Source organism: Argiope bruennichi, chromosome 6 (assembly GCF_947563725.1).
Source record: "Argiope bruennichi chromosome 6, qqArgBrue1.1, whole genome shotgun sequence".
Lineage (NCBI taxonomy): Eukaryota > Metazoa > Arthropoda > Arachnida > Araneae > Araneidae > Argiope > Argiope bruennichi.
Genome location: NC_079156.1, coordinates 12,872,920 through 12,887,722, shown reverse-complemented (window position 1 = coordinate 12,887,722; position 14,803 = coordinate 12,872,920). Strand labels below are relative to the sequence as shown.

The following is a 14,803-nucleotide window of genomic DNA, read 5'->3' as shown; positions in this document are numbered from 1 at the left end:
GCTGTAGTCTTTTGAATTCATTGCTAATCTATACTTTTATTTGTTTTTTTCATGAGGAGATCATTTTTAAGTATTTGTAGATTTGTTGCTTTTAATCGTTTGCTTAATTATTGTCATGAAAATTCTAAAATAATCCTTTTTGAAGGAAAAAATTGTGGTAAAGCAGCTATTGAATATTTTTTTTTCATGTTAGTTTTAGTGGTACCAATAGACAAAACAGTTTTTTTTTAATAAACTTTTTAGTCAGAATAATCAAATAATATTTTTGAATTTGTGAGATATAAAGTATTTTGTCTTTTAATTTTTGTACAAAACCTTTAGGCATAGCGATTTTTTATTAGAATAATTCCATTATTGATTTTTAGTTTTTATTCATATCAATTTTGCAATCCATCCATTATCATTTATTTTTGACCATGGTTATTTAGCAATGAATCACGATCCTGTTTTATTAATTCATTATCAACCATTCCTTTTTAGTTTTCATATCAACTGTGGAGAAGAATAATGTATGGTTTCTGGCTTACTGTCATTGTATTTTCTATGCTTGTTCTCATCATAATTTATACATACCAATTCAAAGACTTCGATCTTTATTGGGAAAAGTACCTGCACGTATCCAAAAGTGTGTAAGTAAAATGTATTTTGAAACTTTGTTAAACTAAAAATATTTTAAGAGTTAATGACGGGGATTCAACAGGCAATTCGACACAAAAATCAATTTTCCCCCGAACCTTCTGGTCATATTTCGTTTGTATAAATACAAACTCGCATATGATGTTCAAAAAATCATGATATTGGGAACTGTCATTGTGCATTGGAATAATACAGCTATTTCATCCCTTATTAAATACTGGGAAGAAGATTTCTTCAAACGCTTAAGTTTTACAATGTATTTCTTTATTCTGTTTTTCAGTAGGAACTGTTTAACTATTTATTCTCATACATACAGGAACCTTCTGTACTTTATAAATGCATTGCTATCTTATTGTATCTATCTTATCTCTATACTCCCCATTACTTTCACTCCTCTGCATGTTGCTACGTTGTTGCATCGAATTTAGCCCCTCATTTCGACATAATCCAACAATAAAACTCGTTACAATATGCTTAAACAATACACAATATTAAAAACAACAACACTCGGATACAATGTGCTAAATTTGTCTATGGCTTTCGTACCAACCGGATGCATCCTGGTCTTCACAGTGAACTGTGCATTAAATGATTTTCAATATGCTTAAACAATGTGCAATATTAAAAACAACAGCATTCTTGTACAATATGCTATATTTGTCAAAGATTTTTTTTAAAGACCAGGCCATGAATGCTTAAATTAAAAATCATTTTTCATTATAATCTGCAGTTATGACATTCACTTTTAGTTATGAGTGTAAATATTTCAAGAGCAAATTTCTGCTTAATGTAAGAATTGACTTTTTTTTTTTATATGTATGACATGATTTCTATTTAATTTACAGGCAGAAAGATTTAGGTTTAGAAATCTACGAATCGGATACGGGCACATTGTTTGTGAAATTGCTGACTCCAACTTTTTTCCTGATTATAACCATAATCCAATTACATTATTTTCACAAGGACTTTCTTCTCATAAGTGATATTCATTACCGGTAAGTAATGTAGTTTTTGCATTAAAATGTTTATGTATATTTTCATTGAAACATTTAGTTTTAGAAACAATTTCGAGGGTATCATTTTTAACTTCCAATTCTGCTGCTTGAAATGGCAATTTTAATACATGAACTCATATGCCAATGTCCATGGCATGATGGCTGGCAACGAAATCATAATTGAATAATAATAAAAAAAAAAAACTATAAAAAAGTGGTAAGGAAGTAAGTATGGTGTTTAATTTTCCTTCATTATGATGTCGCTCGGTCTTCACAGACGATAAAAATCGATACAAATGATTATGAAAATGCTCTGCAAATTAAAGGAGACAATGAATTAAAAAAATGTTGGTGCAAACGATTCTATTAGAATTTCAGTTATATAAAAATAACTAAAGGTGCTGTTGCTTGGGGAGCGTGCCAATTCGCGTCAGATTCCTTTTGGAAAACTACATGATCACTTCGGCTGTTCATCCTACAGTTATGCGTTTCGTAGTAGGAATAGAAAACAGTATATTAATTACTAAATTGAAACTGCATAAACTTGAGGTCATTAATTTTTCGTTAGAGCTTAAGTCATCAGTTTAAATATAGAAATTTTCGGATAGAAAAAAGATATACATTTAAATGTTAAAACAAATTTTGAAAACTAAAATATTTAATTCTAAAATGCATTAGGGTCGCGGTGGCCTGGAGGTAAGGTCTCGGCTGCGGAATCAGAGGGTTTTCAGGTTCGAGACCCAATTCCACTTCATGTAAGCTGGTCTGGTGCACGTTAAATCCACCGGGGCCAAACGTCCTCCCACTGGTGTAGGGAGGAAATTTGGAGAGGGGGTGCCAGCTTGTGTATCGTCCTCGTTATCTGACCGTGGTTCAAAATTACGAGGTCCATCCTAAAATACCCTAGTGTTGCTTTAAAACAGAACGTTATTATAACTAAACTAAACATCTGAAATGCCTTAAAACCAAAATTATTAGCATCAGTCAAAAATTAGCCATTTAAAACTTTTTGATATACACGATTAACAATTTTTCTACTTGGTGCGGCAACAGTATAAAATCATAAGATTTTATTCGTGAGAAGCCCCCATAAACTACCTATGGCTAAAACCAAGTTTACTTAGCAGTGAAAAAAAATTTCAAAAGTTTTTCCTTTTACTCTGTTTGTTGTCATACTGCAGCCAAACGAATTGGAAATTACTTTAGTTTGGATTTGGATGGTATGTTGTTGTCAGAGAGAATGTGTGGTATAAAATGTATCTTTTTTTAATTTGTGATGTTATAGTAATTTCCTTAAAATTTAATGCACAGAACTTTTGTTGGAGTTAAATTTTCCATTAATATTTTATTGCATCCTGGCTTTAAAATCAATTTATAATCGTACTTGTGCAATTTAAACTCATTTTGCTTCTTCATTCAAAAAGACATTTCCTGTCTCAGCTATAGAGTTGTTTATTAACTATTTTAGATATATCTCATTACAACTGCTTTATCTAAATTGTTTAAAATGGTACTTAATGAGTTTTTAAAGAGTCTTAAATTCTGGCCTTAGTCGTCATCTAACTTAGTCAAAATTGCAATATCATTAAGAAAAATCGAGAATTTCTTAAATTAAATTCTGTAATTGTCTGAAAATATTTTTTGCACTTGATTGAGAGATTTTCTTTTTTTAAACAACTCGCTTTTATTTAAATTCACTACTTTCAGATTTGTAAGATTTAATTTTGGAACTGATTTTTATTACTTCCTAATGCGCTTGAATTTTAAAATATTCTCTGTCTGCTTTCTGGACAAAAATGTATTAAATTAATAATTTCAGAATTTCACTATCTATTAATTGATTCACTAATTAAATTTCGATTCTGTGCAAAAGACGCTATTTGGTTATAAATTTGAAACAAAAAATTAATTTTAAGATTCCATAGTATTTATAATTATAAATTATGAAAAGGAAAAAAAATTCTGAAGAAATTTCTGTGTTTCCCTGAAGCTCTAGTGAAAACATAGCTGACACTACTCAGCTGACGACAGCGAGTAACCTGGCCAATGATAGCACCGAAACGCACATCACCATTGACCATGAACCTGAAGTGGAGAGACCGAAGATCCTTAATCTGAAGACGCCCCCGAATCTTAAAGGGGCCGGCTCGCCTACCTCAGAATTGGGTAGTCCTTCGACACCTAAGAAAGATGACGTAGAAAGCAACAGGGCAGAAAGAGGCAAGTCACTTTTCTGTTTGGTTTGCTTTTTTTTTTTATTTCGATTGCAAACTATAATACATGATCATTATTTATCTTTTGTTATATGCCAAAATCATAAATATAAACTAAAATGCTTTTACTTGCTGCATTTGCTGATTACGATTCCCGCTGTAGCTTAGCATTAAAAGTTCCTAAGTAAATGGAAATCATTAATATTTATTCTGAATAGGAATAACCCTCAAAAATTCACTATAGTATTTAAAAATAAAGTTATCATACAATTATACAGAGATAAGCTCTAATGATTTTTAAAAAATTAATGCTAATTTGTTTTAATGTGTCTTTTTCTCACACCAGATATGTCTGAATTTTTCTTAGTTATAGTGCAAAGCAGTTATCACAGAAGGGGAAAATGGGAAAAGACTTTGCATCTGTCTTTGTGCTCACTGTTTTATGTTACTAACCTGAATAACCAAACACTACTCAAATATTTTGTTTTGTCTGGAAAAAAATTATGAACTCAGAAAATATTTATCTTGTTGTTTTATTAAAATATTAACCGTTTAAAAAAATGCTAAGTTGCACAAAGAAATATGTGATATTTCTTGAATTTAAAAAGTTTCTAATCAGCCTTACTCCTCATAATTTTTTTTCTGTTTTGTTTATTATTATTATTATGAAATGTTTGTTAATATATAAAGTAAATTTCTTCAGTTGATGAGTTAATACATAAAATTTTCTGCTTTACAGCTTTTGGAAAATTGTGTTATGCTAATACTTCTAGACTTCATTTTATGTTCTAGATAATTCTAGGACAAAATTTTTAAGCTCCTTACCATTTTTACATTTTTTTCCTTCGATTTCTTTAGAAACTGGAGAATATAAAACATAACGAAATTTGCATTTTTAATTTTCAAGATTTCATTTATAATTTTGAAATTATTTAGATTTTAAATTAAAACTTTTTTAATAAATATAACTGTAAAAATATTTGTTGCATTTTTTTGTTAATTTTTTTCTGTACGCTTCGTAGGTAGCCTTCTTGTTGTGTGAGGTTCTATATCAGTTCTGTATTGCACTTGGCTCTGCAGCCCAATACTAAATGATGCTGTAAAAAATTGTTTAATTAATGCAGAGAAAAACAGTGACACAGTTAATTCTGTATTATTTAATAAATGCAGATCAGTGATTGAATGACTCAGGAAAAACACTTAATCACTGGTAGCAGGTCTCTTGATTTGCTAATATGTTATTGCATATCTTACTTGGATATAATTTCTTTTCAAAATCTGCCTAATGGCATTTTATTTTTATAAAATATTTGCACTACACTTTTGCTGGTTTTTTTTTTTTTTTTTTTTCACTTCTATTTTGAATGTTACTTATCTGATTTATATCTTTTAGAATTCAGAGCTGTGAAAGTGTGTTTGGAGAATATATTTAAGGAAGTATCCCAAGTATTTACGTATGTGTCAGAAGTTTTATGGAGAGTGTTAGAGATACATATTATAAAGATTGTTTTACTATCCACATTCTGCTTGGCTGCTTATGATGTAAGTATTGCAGATTTTTAAGAATGAATCTAAATCATGATGAATTATTATATAAAAATGCATGTTAAAAATATTGAAATTGCTATTATTATCTTATTTAAATCAATTAATACTAAATTTATTTTAAATTTACGCTATTATTAGCTTATTAATAATATTCCTCAAGGTTTGTTGTTCAGAAATTTTGTTCTTGGAGAATTCAAATAGTTATATATTTCTTATTTATTATAGAATTTTTTTAAATAATTTATAAATATATTCATATATTTAAAAAAAAATTAAATTAATGCAAAAATAAGTCAATAGCAAACATAAAAATTGGAATTATCATTTCATTTAAAAAAATTGTTTTGATTTAACTTATGTTTAGTTTTTTAAAAAATTGAATTTAAACACAAAATGTGTTATCAGGGAAATTCATTGACTATTGATCATTCAAAAAAAAAAAATTCATAGATTTCAAACAGGGAAAGATTGCATTTTTGATTTTAAAATACAGCATTTTTCATTTCTCTACAGCTCAAAAGATGCTCAAAAGCTGGCTATTTCCAAAAATTCAGCTAAACAAATTGCCAAAATTTTGTGAAAATCAAAAGTTATGATTAAGAAAAATATGACCAGATATGAAACAAAAATACTCTTAAATCTCTACACACCTGTGTTATCCACTTTGCATAAGGTCATGGGGTTCAGTGCCCCAGGAGAAACTCCCTCTTCTCTGTGGAGGGAGTTGCATTGGCATTTCTTGTATAAGAAGTTCTTTTTTTTTTTTTTTTTCCCTTCTTTCTTTCTTCTTCTTTGATAGCAGATGATTGTAGGCTTGAGAATCAGCAAACTAAATCAAATTGGACCTCTCTGCAGGCCAATTTGAAGGCGTTAAATAAAATCTAAGAAAAATAGTCTGAAATTTAAATGAAAGTTCATTTGAATTCGAATGCTTTTGAGTACAGTATACTTGTAAATCAAAATAAATAAAATAAAAATTCCCTGAACTGTCTGATAATCCGACTCTGCATTCTCGGGAAAAACCATTTGGATCATCATGTGGGAATGTGAGGAATGATGCTATATCTTTGTTGGTTAATAATGAAGCTCTGATTAATCATATTGGAATTTGACTATTGTTAATCATATTGCTATTTGTTTAGAGCATGTACTTTTGACAATCATTTTTTTTTAAATCACTGCTTTTTAGATTATTTATTAATCTATTTATCTGGCTTTTCCTTTCATGTTTAGTTCTAACTACATTTTATTTGACACATTTCATTTTCATTCAGTATCATCCTTTTGTTATATAAGGAGAAGGGGGATTTTGTGAATAAATCGCACGAAACGATCGCCTCCAACGCCTGCACGAGAAACCGCCCCTGAATAGGAACACAGTGAATATATACAGCCTTCCACCCTTTGCTAACAAGTGAAATGGCAGTCTATATGAATATAAACAGTATTCGTAAATCTACTAGCTAAAGTTGCCATTTACGCTTTTTCATTACAACCAAGAATAATCGTTGTGCACCTCATAAAACAGTAGAATTCTCATTTATATTCATTATATTTTAGGAAAGTTTTCTTATTTGTAAAAGGAATGTATCAGATCGTTTGCAAATCTTGCTTAATTCTGAAAAAGGCGTAATAAAGATTTATAAGATTTTGAAGTATTCTGTGTGATTACAAATGTAAAAATCTTGTTTTTATATCGATGTGTTATGTATCAATCAATAAATAAATGAAATCTACCACTTTCTTTTTTTTCTTTTTCAGGTTTGTGCTATTCACGTTGCCTTTGTTATTTTTGTTGTCATATGTTTACCCCTTCCGGCTTTGCAGAAGTTTTTTTCTCACTGCATATCAGTTTGGGCTGCCGCTTTGTTATTGTCAAAAATGATTTATCAGTTAAATAGTGTGGACTATTTAAACTGGCAAACAAATTGTTCAGTAAGTTAGAATTTTTTTTTTATTGTTAATTTAAGAATTAGCATATTTTTTAATTTGGAATATTCTGAATGTTTTTTGATTTCAGACATAATGCCAATTTCTTTAAAATTTACGTATGAAAACATTTTTCTTTAAAAAAGTCAGTTAATAATAGAACAAATGCAGTAATTTAATAATCTTCATTCTAGTGCTCAGCAATTTTTATCTTCAGAGGAAATAATTTTTATATAATTTATTCTATTGTGATATTATATCTGAATCTTGCAGGCAATTTATTTCATTTCATGATTATAAATAATTGCTTTCGATGATTAAAGAATGTGGAATAACACTTAAGCATCCTAACTTAATTGAATTTTTCCTTCACCAATCTGACGTTGCATATTTCCATTAGCATTTTAATTAATCGCTGATTCCTCATAGTCAATAAGAATGTAGAAAATATTTCTTCTAAACATTGTGGATTCAATCTGAAAATGATTCAACATGTGAGAGAAAAAAAATAATTGTATAATATGATTTGAATTTTGGAAGCAACTCTGCTTACGAAGTTCGTGTATTTAGTTAATATTTTCATTAAGTGATACATATAGATTATTAGTCGTCTTTGGTGACTGATGATTCTCCAAGATATTGATTGTGTTTAATATCAGACAAAGCTTCTTTTTTGCATGAAGTGTTATTTTAATTGCCTTTCACCTGTTCTGTTTGTGTGCATGAACCTTTCAATTGAAGTAGAATTTCATTACATCACAGTGCCATTAAAAACATAATATTTTGAGTGATCTATTTTTCAATTGTACACGGCCTTCACTTTATTATTTTTAATGTACACTCTTCTGATATTAAAGAATCTTTTTCCCTCTGTGTTGAAAAATAGTACAAAATTATTTGATTAAATTTTTTATGAAATAGTTGAAATGGTTTAAATTTCATTGTAGCAATGGAAAATATTGTTTAAAATTATATTTAATTATCAAAAACTATAGAAAAAATTGCAAATTGCAACACTACTAAATTAATGCATTAATTTTTTTTTTTTTTTTCGTATTTAAAAGTAGTGTTAAAATTATTTTTTGTGCTGTATTGGTTTTATAAATTGTCGATGGAATGCAATAAAATTTCACTAAATTTTTAAGTAAGTGCAATTTTATTTAAAATTTTAAAAAATTGTCCGAGCTGAACATTTATATTTTCCAAAGTACAAGTATATCAAATTTGATAACTGTGTGTCAAACAGTTTGGTGTGTAAAGTTTTATACACACACACACATTAGGGATAAAAAGTAGCCTGGTGCTTTTGGTTTTGTGCTTTTTTCTGTGTATCCCAGAAAAGTTAGACAAACTGTGTTTTGAACTTCGACCATGCAGAAAATGCACTTGAAGTTATATTTTGCTATGGAGGTTGTATCAAGCATTTTAGGGCAGGGACTAAAAATTGATGTAGTAGATAGTATTTAGCTTGCCCTGTTACACAGAAAGCAGGTAATAATTTGACACTTTCAACATTTTATTTTATTTTTATTTATTTAAGCTTTATTTATTTTAAGAAATTCTGTCATATGCTTTTGTGAAATAGCATGTATATTTGAAAAAAATAGAAAAGTTTTTGAAAATTTCAAATTTTTCAGAAATTTTTTTACTTGTAGAATGTAGAATTTTCAACTAAATTATAGGAGATATATTGATTATATTACAAAATGTTATTATAGCTTTATATTAAAATCTTAAATAATTTTATAAATATTCGATGAAAATAGGTATTTTTCATAAAGTTTCTAACTTCAGAAAGGCAAAATATAGCATTTTTTTTTTTTTTTTTTTTTTTTTCATTTCAAAATTTTAAAGCCAGAAATATAGACCAATGTTTATAAATATTCCAGTCGAATACTGTACGATTCATAAAGATAGTAGCAGTCACTGCAATCAATTCTCATAGAGAAGCGAAATTACGAGAAATTTTCCCCCGTTTCATATCCTTTAATTTGAATCTTCGAATAGTTGTATTGAATTCTTTACAAAGTTAGAAATTTACTAAATACCTTTTCATTTAAATGAACTACATAATATGGTTTGCAGTAAATAAGGCATTATAAATAAGAAAAGAGAAATATTGATATTCCTTATTCTTTGTTCAGACTTTACATTTCTAACATTATGTAATTTCATTTACTATATAATTAAAAGCATCCAGGTGTGTCAATTATTAATGTAAGGTGCAATGACAGTGGTACCAAGATCGCTAACTGTGGAATTTTCTTGGCAAAATAGGGGTTAAATTCAATGGTTTACATCTAAAATAATTCGTCCACCCTTTTATGGAGATATAAAGGAAATGCATGAAACTGAAAATGTCTTGATACTTTTGTAAACTCATTCTCTTGTAGATAATCTCTCTCCATAAAATAATCTTTTTCGGTTAAAATCATAGTTTGTAATTATTTTCCCCTCATCAAATAGAAATAAGCTTCCATTTCCAATGTTTTTTGTCCTTTTTTACTTGATATGATGTTCTTTCCTTTAAATTTTATTTATGACTAGCCGCCTTTGGCGACCAACGGGTTTGCCAATCTTAATGCACGTTAAAATTTTAACAATTAAATATTTTATGGAACTCCCATTTTAATTGCTTCTTCATTAAAATATTTTAAAACTTCAAATGTTAATAGTCATATAATTCACTCATAATATTATAAAGGCCTTCAGCCATAATGTAATATGTATCTCTCTAATTTTCTGTTAACTCCCGTAGAATTTATGCTTTAAATTAAAGTGGAAATGATTAAACTGCAATAAATATAATAATATTTTTTTTTACTGAAACGAAGCAGTTTTTTTTAAAATATGAGTACTGAAAACAGAGTCGCTGAGTATTTAAACCTTATGGGCACTAAAGAATATTTTTCTTAATTTATATAATATCTCAAGAACTTTTCAACAAAATTTTCTTAGATTGATCATGAACAGATCGATTAATTAACAATGTTTAGTTTTAAATGCCTCAAACACTTAAAAAATAAACAGAATCGTTTGAAATAATCTGTCGAAAACATATTAAACCATTAAAACCAAGTCTCATCCATTGAAAATAGTTGTCAACAATCAGAACACAATTCGCATGCGTGAATTTTCAACGCCAATTATGGTAACGCAAATGCGTGAATTTTCTATTCCAGTTGGGGTAACGCTATGCAGATTAGAAATTTTTAATTTCCTTTATTCTGTTTTATTTTAATTCAAAAGTACTTCAGAATGTATCTGAAAGATCGATTAATTAACAATGTTTAGTTTTAAATGCATCAAACCTTAGGAAAATAAACAGAATCCTTTGAAATAATCTGCCGAAAATTTCTTAAGCCTATCCTCTTTAGCGTGGGGGGGGGGGGACTGAAGCCTTACTCATTTGGAGTTGGGGAAATGAAAAGATTTTTTTGGCTGGAAAGTTAGTTTTTAATTAATAATTAAAATTAAAAAAGGGACCCCTGGTGCACATTCCCCACCTCTAAGGTATGCATGCGCCGAATTTGGTAGCTGTAGGTCAAACGGTATGGCCTGTAGAGCGCCAACACACGCGCACACATTGAACTTTATATAAGTATAGATAAATAGAAGATTATGAGCAATTAAAAATTGTACTTGCATTAATTAAAGCATGAACTTTAATTAATGCAAGTACAATTCATATATTAGTTAGCGCCTAAGAGTATTTGTTGTGACTTGCAGTTTTGATATGCTTGACATAGAAGCTTTAATGAACATCATGTAACTGTTCCCTACAATTGATTAGATTTAAGAATTTCAGTGTTTGAAACAATATCTTATTTTATAATTGATATTTGTTATGATTTGATATTTATTTTTAATAGATTAATTCTTAAAAATTTCTCAGATTTTTTTAGCTATGAGCTTGGATTTTTATAGATCTTATCAGATATTAATGAGCTAAATAATGTTTTTATTGTTATAATAAAATAAAGCTGTAAATAGATATATTATGAATTACTATAAGTTAAAGGTGATTCTTTTATTTCATGCTTAAAAATCTCTTATGGATTGTTTTTTCCCCCCTTCTTAGTCAGTGGCCTTTATCAATTCTTCAGAATTTCCGTATCCATTTAATACAACTATTGACAACCATGATTGGATTGGATTCAAAAGAACTCATTATTTAGCCGACTACTGCAAGGTAAGATACTTTGATTATATTTATCTCTGATTAGTGTCATTTCAAAAATGTAAATGAATCTTTCAAGAAAGTAGTACCAAGTAAAATAAATGAATAAATAGATGCTGTTAAAAGAATGATTGAATCAACAGAGTAAAGCATATTTTTTTAAATGTCCCTTAAAATGTTTTCTTTTGTTAAAAATGTTTTATTTTTTCTTTGACTAATATGAAGATAAATGTATCAAAAATATCGATTACTTTACAAAAAAAATTCTACATAAATAATTAAATTTGGGTGATGCATTTCATTTCTTTCTTGTACATACCAGTTACAATAATACATTTAATAACAATACATTTAAAAAAAACTTCTAGAATGTTTAATTGAATACTTTAAAAAAAATTACCATCTTTCCTAAAAAGAAAAGCAGTTTATCTCTTTAACATTATCTTGCTGTGATTTATTTGTATGTTCAATATTTACAAAAGGAATTCCATTCTTTATTTTGATGACTTTCAAAAATTGAAATTGCGTCAAGACAATCATATTTTGAAAAATGCTTCTGTATTCCTTGAAAAACTGAACATTGACACATATATAACTTTTTAACATATTCCTGCAAAGTTCTTTGACATTTCACTTATTAACTATTTAGTTGTGGTCTGGTGAAAAAGCTGTAAGCACCAACTCACCACGATTGGTGGACACTTGAAAGCTGTAGAAGAAGAATGAAAATTGATAACCCTAAAAATTTTTATGAAAAATCTTTGTTAACTACAGAAACAAGATTATCAAATTCATTTAAATAAATAGTCATTATATTTTAAACAAAATCATTACATTTTAATTAAGGACTCTAAAAATGTATAATCACTCTCTTTATCGTGGAAACAATGATGCAAATGAATGCTTAAAATAACTATCATTGGTAGAAACACAGTTTCTCAATTAAGATTTCGGAACTTTTACTCATTCATCTTCGTATATTCATCAAAATACTTTTTTTTTCCACTTTCCTAATTCTACTGCAGTAAAACTTCCAAAATATTACCCTAGGCTTAAAGATCTCTGAAGCAATGATAACAGATTAGATCTTCATATTTTGCATTCTGGTAATTTTAAATATGGTTTTCTTCTGTAATCCAGTTTAGAAGTTCACCAGTTCCATTTTTCTCTGATTTGTTTTTCGTGCATTGCATTATACTAACATGTCTTGTCAAAAAGTTTTGAATAGAAACCAATGAACATGTTACTTAATTTGGCATACTTAAAAAAATTACATTTTAAAATGGTGTAAAAATTGCATTTACACTATAATATTTTCAGATGTTCTGAAAAAATTCAAATAATTTTTAATTAAAATTCATGTTTCCATTCTCAAGTATGTATTTTTGACAAATTTGATAGCTCTAGCTGAAATCACCTGCATTATAAAGAGTCTTAAAGGATGCAAAAACATATAAATTATCCTGTTTATGGAACAAAACCTTTTTGTAAAGGCTTGGATAATTTATTATTATTAAAATCTGAAATTAACAATATTTATACTTAAATATAAAAGTTTTTATTAAATTCAATTTATTTTTGTTTCAACATTCCATGTAAATGTTTGAAATCTCTTCTTTTGTAGGGATATATAGCTTTGATACTAGTTCTAACTATTCAAGCTGTTGTCAAAATCAGACAAGAGGTAAACCGCATTCATTTCAATTTGCCGGAACCAAAAACTGGTGTCATATTCCCAGATGCTACAAGGTGTACTGCTGATGACAGTCTACTGGAATGTTTAAAATATTTAGCAAATTATTTCTTTTACAAATTTGGATTGGAGGTAGAGTTCTATTTATTTGTGTGAAATCTTTTTGTCTGTTACTTAATTTATTCTCAAAATTTATCCTCATTGTTTTATTTTTCCAGTGTTGCTTCATGACCATTGTAGTATGTGTTGGCGTAAGACTTGATGTTTTTGGATTTTTGTCTGCAGTGTGGCTTTCTTCCATGTTTCTTTTAAAGCGGAAAACTCTCGCTAGGATATGGCCTGTTTATGTGGCTTACCAATGCGTCATTCTTACGCTTCAGTACTTGATTTGTCTCGGTATACCCCCGGGAGTATGTATAGGTAATATATTATTTCCCTCAAAATAATTAAAATTGTATGTAATCATTTCCATGCTTGTTGGCATAAATAGCATAGTGAAAAATACAGTTTTTGTATTTGCAGTTGCATCAATTACATTTTTACTATTTAATTTGCTTTGTAAAAGAAATGTCCAAGACTTTTTTTAATGTTACTCAGTAGTTACCATTTATCTAATTGCAGAATATTATGATTTTCTGCTTTTTACAAATCAGTGACAATTTTTCCTTCATAAAGGCATTTACTTTTGTGTCTTAAATGATAAAGTCGCTGATTTCCCTGCCCTATTTGAACTAACTTCTTTTAAGCTGCCAACTGTAATTCTTTTCTGCCAATTTAAATAATTCATATTTTATTTTAACAGATAACTTATTGCATTTTATGGTTACATTATCAAATCATATTTAAATGATTTAGTTTAATATAAAGGTCATAATGCATATGTATTGTTAAACATTTGATTTATTCTTCGAATTAATTCTCAATTAACAAATTTGCTCTTTATTTTTTTATTATTATTTTGTAGAATACCCCTGGACTGAAGCACTGGAGAAAGGATTAAGAGAATGGCTTTTCCTACCAAACTTTCAGAATCCTCTGAATACTGCCAAAATTGTTGGTATGAAAATCTGAACTTTTTTTAACATAGATTGATCCTTCAAACCATACAATCATCTAAAATTGGCTTATTTCAACTAAAATAATTGTTAATTTTAATTAAATAATTTAACTAAATAATTGTTAATTTTAATTAAATAATTTAACTAAATAATTGTTAACTTTAATTTCTTTAAACAAATGTACCATATTTTAAATATGCCTTCATTTTTTTTTTTTTTTTTTTTTTTTTTTGACATCCCATATAACAGAAACTTCTAAGTATATAGTACTATTTTCAGCTTTGATTTGTGTTTCTCTCAGATTGAAATTTTTGTCACATTATCAATCACCTGAAGTTCAAGTTCATTTTTTTATATATTTATTTATTATGCATGCTGGCATAAAGGATGAAGACTGTTGTCATAAACAATCTTGAAAGAAAATAATCGATCATAACAATTGTCAAACAAAATATCAGCATAGAGATATGAATCTTTGCATAAATTAAATTATAAAAAATATTATTAATTTTTATTTTTAACACTTTTTATATTGTATTTTCTACCATAAT

General features: G+C 28.0%; 1 protein-coding gene across 7 annotated transcripts in view; it reads left to right on the top strand.

Annotated features, from left to right (window-relative positions):
- The window catches only part of LOC129971451 (piezo-type mechanosensitive ion channel component 2-like), a 171,791-nt gene that overhangs the window by 111,534 nt on the left and 45,454 nt on the right, over nucleotides 1-14,803 (top strand). For all 7 annotated transcript variants that reach the window (XM_056085226.1, XM_056085225.1, XM_056085227.1 and 4 more), the window contains 9 exons: nucleotides 481-629; nucleotides 1,482-1,631; nucleotides 3,622-3,851; nucleotides 5,238-5,386; nucleotides 7,154-7,327; nucleotides 11,403-11,513; nucleotides 13,126-13,326; nucleotides 13,413-13,614; nucleotides 14,159-14,251. In XM_056085226.1, coding sequence (XP_055941201.1) covers nucleotides 481-629; nucleotides 1,482-1,631; nucleotides 3,622-3,851; nucleotides 5,238-5,386; nucleotides 7,154-7,327; nucleotides 11,403-11,513; nucleotides 13,126-13,326; nucleotides 13,413-13,614; nucleotides 14,159-14,251 — 1,459 coding nt within the window. The remainder of the gene's footprint in view (nucleotides 1-480; nucleotides 630-1,481; nucleotides 1,632-3,621; nucleotides 3,852-5,237; nucleotides 5,387-7,153; nucleotides 7,328-11,402; nucleotides 11,514-13,125; nucleotides 13,327-13,412; nucleotides 13,615-14,158; nucleotides 14,252-14,803) is intronic.